General features: G+C 49.0%; 1 protein-coding gene across 3 annotated transcripts in view; it reads left to right on the top strand.

Annotated features, from left to right (window-relative positions):
- The first annotated feature begins 336 nt into the window (after positions 1-336).
- LOC134339640 (ras-related protein Rab-1B) overlaps positions 337-11,634 on the top strand; it is a 33,647-nt gene continuing 22,349 nt past the window's right edge. For all 3 annotated transcript variants that reach the window (XM_063036331.1, XM_063036330.1, XM_063036329.1), the window contains exon 1: positions 337-421. In XM_063036331.1, the coding sequence (XP_062892401.1) occupies positions 408-421 (14 nt within the window). In that variant the 5' untranslated portion in view covers positions 337-407. The remainder of the gene's footprint in view (positions 422-11,634) is intronic.

Genomic DNA, 11,634 nt, shown 5'->3' with positions numbered 1-11,634 from the left:
CATCTCGATGGTATTGAGTCAGGCAGGCCCCAAAACAGGCCGTTCAGCCCATCACATTCATGCTGACCGTTCTCCCCCTCGCATTTGCACGTATGGGAGTGAAGAAAATGGGATTCTCTCTTTACTGCCAGAGAGGAAATCGGGTGAAGCTTCCTGCTGCCAAACAGCTCTGAACTGGTGGAATGTGGTTGGCTAAGGAAAAAGGTGGATTTGAAAAGTGAAGGAATGAACTACAAGTCCCGGTGTCCTCTGGGGTCGGAGGAGGGGCCACGCCTGCGCGGGGCGCAGTGGGTTGGGTAGGAGGGAATAGGCAGCGCCACGTCTCCTGACATCAGTTCCGGGCCGACGGCGCCGCCATTTTGCGGGTTTGTTTTGCCGAGGCGGAGGGAGGCGTCGCGGCCGGAGCCATGAATCCCGAGTAGTGAGTGGGCCGAGGGCCGAGGGAGAGCGGAGGGAGGGGGAGGCGGTTGGAGCCGGGACTGCGGGCGGAGGGGAGCCGGTCGTCGGAAGGGAGGGGTGGGCGGCAGCAGCCGCACCCGACCCACCTACCCCTCAGCCCCGCTCCGGTTATTGGTCGGCGGGCAGGTTTTCGGTTAAAGGGGCGGGCTCTTAAAGGGGAAGCCGCCGACTTCAGCCCCCGTGACCCTCACTCACTCAGTGAACCTTAACCTTGGCTGACCCCTATTCTCAATCCCAACCTCTTGACCTTCCCACTCCTGACCCTCGACCCTTCTGCTCTTTGATAGTTTAATAAACCTGTTTCTGACCTTTTGAACATTCAGCCTGACCTTTGAACCCATCCTTTGTCCTCCTTCCTGACCCATTGACCCTCCCTGCTGTTCATAAGCACTAGAGTTTCTGCAGATGGTGGAAATTTGGACACACACACACACCCTAATGCTGGGGGAACTCAGCAGGTCAGGCAGCACCTGTGGAGGGGAATAAACAGTTGACATTCCTGGCTGAGGTGCTTGACCCCTCTACAATCCCAGTGTTCCCTGTTGATCCTCACCAGTTCTTAAAGGTGCACCTCAGAGATCATCCTCTCCGGATGCATCCCGGCTCGGTACGGGAACTGCTCTGCCCGTGACTGCGAGAAACCGCAGGGAGTTGTGGACCCAGCTCAGCACATCGCAGAAACATGGACTCTGTCTACACTTCTCACTGCCTCAGTAAAGCAGCCAGTTTAATCAAGAACCCCTTCCATCCCGGTCACTCTCTCTTTCCCCTCTCCCATCGGATAGAAAAGCATGTTCCACCAGGCTCAAGGACAGCTCTACCCTGCTGTTATTAGACTCTTGTACACAAAAGATGAAATTGCGATCTCCCAGTCTACCTCTTTGTGACCTTTGCAGCTTATTGTCTACCTGCAGTACACTTTGTAATTAAAGATAAAGGTTCACTTTATCTGTCACCTGTACATGCAAACATACAGTGAAATGCATCACTAACCCTAACCCATATGTTGTTGGAATATGGGAGGAAACTCACCGGGGGGAATATACAAATTCCTTACAGACAGCTGCGGGAGTTGAAACTATGTGGCTGGCGCTGTAAAGCGTTATAGAGCCATGGACGTTACAGCACAGAAACAGGCCCTTCAGCCCATCTAGTCTGTGCTGAACTGCCTACTCCCATCGAACTGCACCGGGATCACATCCCTCCATACCACTTCCATCCATGTTTTCATTCAGACTACTCTTAAACATTGAAATCGCGCTCTCATCCACCACTTGTGCTGGCAGCTCGTTCCACACTCTCACCACCCTCTGAGTGAAGAAGTTTCCCCTCATGTTCCCCTTAAACTTCTCACCTTTCACCCTTAAACCATGACCTCTAGTTCTAGTCCCACCCAACCTCAGTGGAATAAGCTTGCTTGCATTTACCTTATCCATACCCCTCAGAATTTTGTACACCTCTCTCAAATCTCTCCTCACTCTCCTATGTTCTAAGGAATAAAGTTCTAACCTATTCAACCTTTCCTTATAACTCAGGTCCTCAAGTCTCAGCAACATTCTTGTAAATTTTCTCTGCACTCTTTCAATCTTATTTACATCTTCCCTGTAGGTAGGTGACCAAAACTGCTTACAAAACTCCGAATTAGGCCTCACCAACGTCCTTGCTCTAACCGCTAAGCTTCCGTGCCGTCCTGCAGCTCTGTATTCTATGCTCTTTATTCCCTTTTTCACTACCTCGCGGGACTGATAGACCTTAATATACAGGAGCAGAATATGGCCATTTGGCCCATTGAGTCTGCTCCGCCATTTCATCATGGCTGATCCATTTTCCTTCTCAGCCCTCAGTCTCCTGCCTTCTCCCCGTATCCCTTCATGCCCTGACCAAATTACGAGTCTATTAACCTCTGCCTTAAATACACCCAACGACTTGGCCTGCACAGCTGCAGATTCACCTCCTCCTGGCTAAAGAAATTCCTCCTCATCTCCATTCTAAAAGGATGCCTCTCAATTCTGAAGCTGTGTCCCCTGATCTTAGGTTCCCCTTCTGTAGGGAGCATCCTCTCCACATCCACTCTATTGAGACCTTTCAACGTTCTATAGGTTTTAGTGAGATCTCCCCGCTCCGATCTACATGGATGGTACAAACAAAAGCTTTTCACTGTACTTCAGTACACAGAACGTGGAACATTACAGAACAGTACAGGCCCTTCGGCCTGCAGTGTTGTGCTGACCTTTTAACCTACTCCTATATCAATCTGACCCTTCCCTCCCTCATAGCCCTCCATTTTCCTATCATCCCTGTGCCTATCTCAGAGTCTCTTAAACGTCCTTAATGTATCTGCTTCCAGCAGCGTGTTCCACTTCATTAATTAACAAACCAACGACCGATTAATTCGCCCCGCGCCACCCATTCTCTTTGTGGCGTCACTCTGGTCCAGTCCAGGACCCTATACGTGACACCTCTGCTGGGAAATTGCCCTCGGAGAATCTGATGTTTCTAATGGACAGAGGACCAAACGTAACTCCCCGGCCGAGGATTAGGTCAGGGCTGGGTTCATCACTCCCTTGTCAGTCCCAAACAATGGGTACTAGAGAGCAAGTGCGTATTTTCTCCCTCTGTCAGTATTTCCACCCCTTGTTATAGAGACGTAGCAATGTACAGCGCAGAAACAGCCCTTTGGTCCAACTAGTTCATGCTGAAACCTTTTAAACTGCCTACTTCCATCGACTTGCACTGGGACCGCAGTCCTCCGTACCCCTGCCATCCAAACTTATCTTAAACGCTGACAGCTCATTCCACACTCGCACCACCCTCTGAGTGAAGCATTTTCCCCTCATGTTCCCCTTAAACTTCTCACCTTTCACCCTTAACCCACGACCTCTGGTTGTAGTCCCGCCCAACCTCAGTGGAAAAAGCCTGCTTGGATTTACTGTGTCTATACCCCTCATAATCTTCTACTTTCTAAAGAATACCATCCTATTCAATCTTTCCTTACCACTCAGGACTTCCAGACCCAGTAAGGTTCTTATAAATTTTCTCTGTACTCTTTCAATGTTTTTTACATCTTTCCTATAGGTAGGTGATCAAAACTCTGCACAATACTCCAAGTTAGCCTCACCAATGTCTCATACAACTTCAACGTAACATCCCATCTCCTGTACTCAATACTTTGATCTATGAAGGCCAAGGTGCTGAAAGCTTTCTTTACAACCCTATCTACCTCATTCCCCCATTTGCTCCACGTGCAGCCCGCTGACAAACCACCTGTGATTCCCTGCCTCTTCCCCCCCTGCGTGGCTCTTCTCAACCCACCCCTCTCCTTCCTTTCCCACTCCCTCCGGCATGGGCCAACCTCCCTGCCTGTCCCTATTCCCTCGTTTGCTCCCCCTGCTGTCCATCGCAGCCAGCCCTCCCACCGCGCAGTCGCCGCCTCGGGACAGTCCCTCCCACGAGCTGGGTCGAATAGAGTGTTCCAGTTCCAGAGCACACGACGAGGGTGTGTGTGGGCAGCCAGAGATTCCTCGGTGCTCGTTGTCTGTCTGAACAAAGGTGCACTGTAAACTCTCCGAGGATGTTTGTGTTGACATTGGCAACATTCAGTCTCACTGCGTCCCCAAATAAAACACGGCTGCTTGAGAGACGCAAGAGACCGCTGGGCGTTTCTCCCGCGTCTCGCGTCTCGCGTCTCGTGTCTCGCCCTGCTGCGAGCTGCGTTGTCTGCAATCCAACACCTTCACGATCAGGCTTAATATCAGCGGCGTTTGTGGTGAAACTTGTGGCAACAATCAATAAAAACTATAAATTACAATAAGTATATACAAAAGTAGAGATTAAATGGTATTAATCAAGTTAGGGTATTGTTGCACTGTTGTAACTATATGTTATAATTATGTGGTTTTGTTAGTTTTTCAGTCTTGGTCTGTCCTGTGTTTTGTGATATCACACCGGAGGAAATAATGCATCATTTCTTAATGCATGCATTACTAAATGACAATAAAAGAGGACTGCGTGTCTTCATAATCTAATCTAATTTAAATAAGTGCTGCAAAAACAGAAATAAAAAAGCAGTGAGGCAGTGTTCATGGGTTCAATGTCCATTCAGGAATCGGATGGCAGAGGGGAAGGCACACACTCGTCGAGTGTACCTCCTCCCTGATGGTAGCGATGAGTAGAGGGCACGTCCTGGGTGATGGAGTTCTTAATGATTGAGATGGGGCGACCTTTTAGAACAGAGGTAAGGAGGAAATTTTTTTAGCCAGAGAGTAGTGAATCTGTGGAGTGCTCTGCCACAGACTGCGGTATATTTAAGATGGAAGTTGATGGTTTCCTGATCGGTCAGGGCAGCAAAGGATATGGCGAGAAGGCAGGTGTATGGGGTTGAGTAGGATCTGGGATCGTCCGTGATGGAATGGCTGAGCAGATTCGATGGGCAGAATGGCCTAATTCTGCTCTTATGTTTTTATGGTCCTTACGCCGCCTTTTTGAGATGCCCTCGATGGTGGGGGGTACTGGAGCCCACGTAGGAGCTGGCTGAATTTCCAAATTTCTGCAGCTTTTTTCCGATCCGGTGATCCCACCGTACCAGCCGGTAGGTCAAGACCTCCAGGGGGACGTCAACACCTTGGAGAAAGGGTACAAAGGACATTCTTTGGAATGAAGGACTCTGGTGATTATGTCTGTTGATATTGTTCCTACTGGGACAGAGGCTGCCAACAGCAGCTCACCAGACTCCTTTGTCCTGGGCCAGTAGAAGGTTGATTGGCCCTGTGGCTTTGTAAACGTAACTTTGCTGGATCAAATAACGGCAGCACAAAAAGATCGTTACTTATCCTTCCACCGGTTTATTTCTTCGAGCTCAGCCGGCGAGTGAACTTGGACCCGACATCAGGGAGAGACCCTTTCTCGTCTCCCTGGCGGTTCTGCAAGTTCACTGCCTGATGTCAGAATTGTCAGAAGTTATTAGGCCAGTGATACAAAAGAACAATCAGTTTGATAACCATTCCGGCCAAGTCAATGGACTATTGATACAGAGAACAATCAGTTTGATAGACACTCCAGCCACCTTAATTAAAGAAAGGAATGTCCTACCTTGTTTGTTGGAGCCACAACTTAATGACAAAGATAAGAACATCTGTCAAATTTGTGCTTTAATTAAGAAAGGAATGTTCTGTCTAATTTCCATCAGGTACTGTTTTCTGTCAAAATCAAAAGGTGTAAAAAGCCCAGAGACATCTGATGTAGATCTGGGTGAACTTTAACCCGTATCTCGCTCCAAAGAAAGCAGCTGTGAGACATTATTCACACACACTGCAGTCACAGGCATAGTTAGTACTGAATCCATTATTTTCAGGAATCTTGAGAATCCCCCATTCCCTTAAACTTCATCAACTTCTGCTTTCGCCACACAACTTGCAAAGATCCTCCTTCTCCCAGGGATGAGATCTTTGGAGCTCCTGTTGGTGTTTCTGTAGCTGGGATGGGGTTGCTAGCCCCGGTGCCCAACCCCCCTTCCTCTGCCGATCCATCCATGGTGGATGTGTGGCTCAGACTTAGTTGCTTTTTTTTAGGTTCATAGTGACGGTTTTTGGGACGGAGTGGGTAGTTGGCGTTTAGAGACAGGGATGAGGGGCAGTGAGGAGTCGGGGATGGGAACCTGTGTTCAGAGCCCGGGGTAGAATGCTCCGCAGTCGAACATTAGCAATCTCAGAGATCAAGACGACAGGCGCTGAAGGGACCAGCAATCCCCAGGTCGGCGGATCCCGAGTCAGAGGTCCTTACGAGTGGGAGTCATGGTGACTGGTGACTCCCAGGCCACCAGGTTAGGTGGTCCATGCGAGTCTGGAAGTCGAGACCCGCACTGCTTCGTGTTCATCTATCCTGGAGGTCGGGTTGGTCAGTCAAGTCTCGAAGGTCGAACCTGTAATTGACAAGCCCAGAGGTCGGCAAAGTCCGGAGGGCAGCGCTGAACCGGCGAATCCGAAGGTAGAACGACCAAAAGATCAGACTGAAGTCGTCAAGTCTGGAGGTAGAGCCCTGGCGGTTGAGTCTGAGTGACCGGAGCCAAGGACTGGAGGCCTGGAGGCGGCCAGTTGTGGGGTAGGGGGTTGTCTATGTGTGTGAGGGGGGTGGGATCATGGGACAGTGGGAAAGGGGATTGTTTTGCTGTTGTCTGGTTTTGTTGCTTGTGTTGTTCTGAATCCAGTGGGATTGGTACGTTGGCGCTGGAATGGGTGGCAACACTTGCAGCTGCACCCTCCAGTGTTAACGCAAATGACGCATTTCTCTCCCGCCATAAAATCATCGGAAATGGTATTTGATAGTCTGGGACTGCTGGGCCTGTTTTTCCTTGAAGCAGAGAAAGTTAGGGAGGGAACGTATTAAAGTATTCAAAAGCAGAAGGTGGCACACAGACATTGAACATAGGAAATAGGAGCAGGAGTCGGCCATCCGGCCCATCGAGCCTGCTCCACCACTCAGTAAGATCATGGCTGATCTGACCATGGACTCATCTCCACCTACCTCCCTTTTCCCCATAACCCTTCATTCCCCTACTACGCAAAAATCTATCCAACCTTGTCTTAAATATATTTACTGAGGCAGCCTCCACTGCTTCCCTGGGCAGAGAATTCCACAGATTCACCACTCTCTGGGAAAAACAGCTCCTCCTCATCTCTGCCCTAAATCTACTCCCCTGAATCTTGAGGCTGCGTCCGCTGGTTCTAGTCTCGCCTACCAGTGGAAACAACTTTCCTGCCTCTATCTTATCTATCCCTTTCATAAATTTATGTTTCTATGACATCCCCTCTCGTTCTTCTGAATTCCAGTGAGTATTAATCTCTCCTCATAGGCGAACCCCCTCATCTCCTGAATCGACCTGGTGAGCCTCCTCTGCACCGTCTCCAAAGCCAGTATATCCTTCCTCAAGTAAGGAGACCAGAACTGCACACAGTACTCCAGTACTTGTGCCTTATCACTGTCTCAGGTGTAAAGAGTGCCAAAGAGGTTCACCCAGTGCTGCCCCCAGGTGATAGGGTATGAGCTATAAGGAGAGGTTTTAACAAACTAACCAAGAACAGAAAAGCCAACAAAGACCAGATGACAGAGCCCAGCCCGTCACAGGTACAGCCCTCCTCACCAAGCGCACGTCTAGAAGGAGTGCAGACACGGGAAAGCAACGTCTTATCATCAAGGATAGCCACCATCCGGCCGTTATGTTTCATAACTTCAAAACATTAAATTAGTTCAAGGAAACAGGGGCATCCGAGAAATGCGGGTGTAACTGCGGGCCTACTTTAAGTGTGGGCCTCTCTCTGAGCTGTGCTTTTCTATGGTTCTGTACTGAGTTAGTGTTCATGGGTTCCATGTCCATTCAGAAATCGGATGATATAGGGGAAGAAGCTGTTTCTGAATCACTGAGTGTGTTTTTTCGAGTTTCCGTACCTTATCCCTGATGGTGGCAATGAGAAGAGGACATGTCCTGGTGGATGGTTGGGGGGGTCGTTAATGATGGACACAGTCTTTTTTGAGAGTGGAAGTGTCAAACAATAAAGGTTGTGCTTTAAGGTTGGGGAGAGGGTGGGTATTTTAAAGGCGACTTGAGGGTAGGATTTTTTTTACGCAGAGAGGGGTAGGTGTCTGGAATGGGTTGCTGGGGTTAGCAGTGGAAGCAGGCAGTTTGCTGGAGGTACAGACACAAAATGCTGGAGGAACTCAGCAAGTCAGGGGAGTAAAGAGTCGATGTCAAAGAGCCGAGAGCCTTGATCAAAATTGGAGATGAAAGGGGCAGATGTTTGGTGGAGTTTGAGGCTTTTACAGAGATGTATGCAAATTCAAGGATACCCATTTAGTAAAGCAGCATCAAGATAGGCACAACATTGTGGGTCGAATGGCCTGTACTGTTCCATGTGCCAGGGTACAGTGAAAAACATCTGGTCTGCTACCGTACATACAGATTGTTTCAAAACATCAGTATGTCGATGTAGATTAGATCAGATTAGAGAAGATTGGTATCTCGAGTTGGCTGCTTGTTTGTAGGGCTGTTTGCCAAGCCTGGAGGTTAGGTTGCAAGCGTTTCGTCACCAGTCGACGTGACATCGTCAGCGCGCAATCGAGTGTTGTTTCTGCTGGATGCTCGCATTTGTATTAGAATCAGGTTTGTTGTGAAGTTTGTCGTCTTTGTGGCAGCAGTACAATGCAATACATGATAAATATAGAAAAAAGCTGAATTGCAGTAATTATATGTATATTAAATAAATGAGTTAAAATCAATAGTGCAAGAACGGAAATAAAAAGTAGTGAGGTAGTGTTCATGGGCTCAGTGTCCATTCAGAAATCTGATGGCAGAGGGGAAGAAGCTGTTCCTGAATTGCTGAGTGTCAAAGGCTTCTGTACCTCCTCCCTGGTGGTAGCAATGAGACGAGGACAAGTCCTGGGTGATGGGGGTCCTTAATGATGGACGCTGCATCGCTCCTTGAAGACATTGTACTGGCCAACCGTAGCTGAGTGATATCCGCTAGCCCGTATCCCTATTTATCGGTGGTTGTGAGTGTTAGTTCCTTGTGTGTCCGTGGCTCACCCCTCAGCCCTGATACGTCAGACCCATAGGTTTGAAAATTGTATTTAGTTCATTATGGTTGTTAATAGAATCTTCTGTTGAGAACTAGGCTTCTAAGAATTCTCTTGATTGCTTGTTTTGTGCTTCTGCTAGGATCTTTGTAGTTTCCCAGACGAACTTCTGCTCTTCTTGGTCTTCATGTACTGAGTGACAGGATCATGTCTTCTCACGGCTAGCTGATGTGCACGTAGTGTCGTTGATAATCTTCTCCCCGTCCGTCCTACAGAGTGTTTGGGGCAGTCTCCACTTTGGATTTGGTAAATTACAGTGCTGCTAGAAAGTGTTTGTGAACCCTTAAGTAAACGAACACGTGTAATTTGTTTTGTGTTATTTATTTCATTGGGTTCTCTTTGTCTAGTTTTAGGACTTGTGCGAAGATCTGATCACATTTTAGGCCATATTTATGCAGAAATAGAGAAAATTCTACGGGGTTCACAAACTTGCTAACAGCACTGTACTTCTGTTCTCCACATGGGCTGTTGGACCCTTTAGGACTCAATGTGAGCATTCTGATGGTGGTTCTGGGTTTGTGTGCTACCGTTATTCTGTGTGCTTGGAGCAGTCTTGCTGTTATTTCGTAAATATTCCTGGTGGTGTGGTAGGGTTAGCCTCTTTCTTGTCTGTTCGGCAGAAATCAAAAGGTTGTTTGGTTTCAAACAGCGAACTTTGGATAGCCATTGCGTGAGAATACTTCGAAAAGGAGATTTTCTTCTTTCTACTTGAGTGTGAATACTTTGAAAATCACCTTCCTGAGTCAGACCAGTGGCTTACAAAGCCTCAGCATTGCATCCTTGTTCTTTATATTCTCATCTTCTCGACAGGGTTTCTTTGGGAAACCAGGGCTTGGGGGGGGGGTGGGAGGGAAGAGAATTTGGCAGGGCGGGGAGTCCCCAGAAGCTCGAATTTGCTCGTGGACTCTGGGTGGAGGTTTGATGACTGAAGCTGCGATGTGGCCAGTGACTCACTGAATTTGAGACGGAGATCTATGCTGTGTCACTCTGCCCTGCCTCTCGGCCTGCCTTTCATTTCCCTTTGAAAGAATCGGCTGAAGAGCTTGTACCTGTGCTGCAGAAATCAGTGTCTCTAACCATTGCCAAGTAACACCCTCTGATCTCAAATGTCAACCCAGCCGTGCCCCGCAGCCAGAGTCGCCCTTGTCTTGGTCCAGTAGGTCAGAAGTGAGACACCTAGAGATTCAGATTAATTTATTAATTACATGAAACCATAAGACATAGGAGCAGAATGAGGCCATTTGGCCCATTTGGTCTGTTCTGCCAGTTCCATCGTCTTCTTGGTTCCTTAACTCCCACTGGAGCACAGGCCATCGATGACCTCCCCTCTCCATCGTCTGACGAAGTCAGTGGCTTGGCTGGAGTTCATCGGTGTTTATGTAACCCATTGTGTCCACTGTAGAGGGGATTGGCCTGGACAGTTTCTCCTGTTGGCTGGCCTTGCACGGTTCCACCTCTCACAATGGGGACATGGGGCTGGATTTGAGAGGCCTCTCATCTCATCACGGCCGATTCATTATCCTTTTCGACCCCGTTCCCCTGCCAAATGCAACATCTGTGTCAACGGCCAAGACCTACAGATGTGCTGGGGGCAGCCCGCGAGTGTAGCGTATCCACAGTGCTCGGCAGGACGACACAAGCGCACCGACGGCAGCAAAAGGGGGCCCCTTTCCCACCCCCTCACACACACGCGGACAGCTTCCCAACCCCGCGACAGGACGCCTCCAGGCCTCCGACCTCCAGTCCCTGGCCCCAGACTCGAGGATAAGAGAGGACTAGAAGGTAATAGGTGAAGCCAAGTAGGTAGGGAAGGTATAGGGCTGGAGATGGAAGAATCTGACAGGAGAGGAGAATGGACCATAGGAGAGTGTGAAGGAGGAGGGACCTGGAGGAGGTTACAGGTAGGTGAGAAGAGGAGCAAGAGTAGGCCACAGCTCATGAATCCTATCCTGCCACACAAGACGATCTGGCTAATCTGCCCCAGGCCTCACCTTCTTGCATTACCCAAATCCCCGAAACTTCGGTAAAATTATCCAACCCTTCTTTAACTTCCTCTGGTAATTGGTCTCCAGTCATAAAAGTCGTTTAACGTGGGACTGGGTCTCTGGCCTCTATACCCTCCCCCCACCACATACAACTGGGAGCAGCCTGCAAGTGTTGCCACGCTTCCAGCACCAACATAGCATACCCACAACTTACTAACTCCAAACCACACATCTTTCTGGAACATAGGAGGAAACCGGAATACCCAGAGGAAACCCACAACGAGGGTGTACAGACAGCGGCAGGAATCAGACCATTCTGGTTGGGTTTCCCCCGGGCGCTGCAGTTAACTCCCACATTCCTACAGCATTGTTCGCTATGTGCCATGTCGTTTGACTTGGGCGATCCTGGTCTTTCCAGGACCATGATTGTTCTCGGCAAATTTTTCTACAGAAGCAGTCTGCCATTGCCTTCTTCTGGGCAGTGTCTTTACAAGACCGGTGATCCCAGCCATTATCAATACTCTTCAGAGATTGTCTGCCTGTTGTCAGTGGACACATAACTGGG

The sequence above is a fragment of the Mobula hypostoma genome, chromosome 30 (assembly GCF_963921235.1).
Source record: "Mobula hypostoma chromosome 30, sMobHyp1.1, whole genome shotgun sequence".
NCBI lineage: Eukaryota > Metazoa > Chordata > Chondrichthyes > Myliobatiformes > Myliobatidae > Mobula > Mobula hypostoma.
The sequence above is the reverse complement of the archived record's forward strand: the minus strand, read 5'-3'. Positions and strand labels throughout refer to the sequence as shown.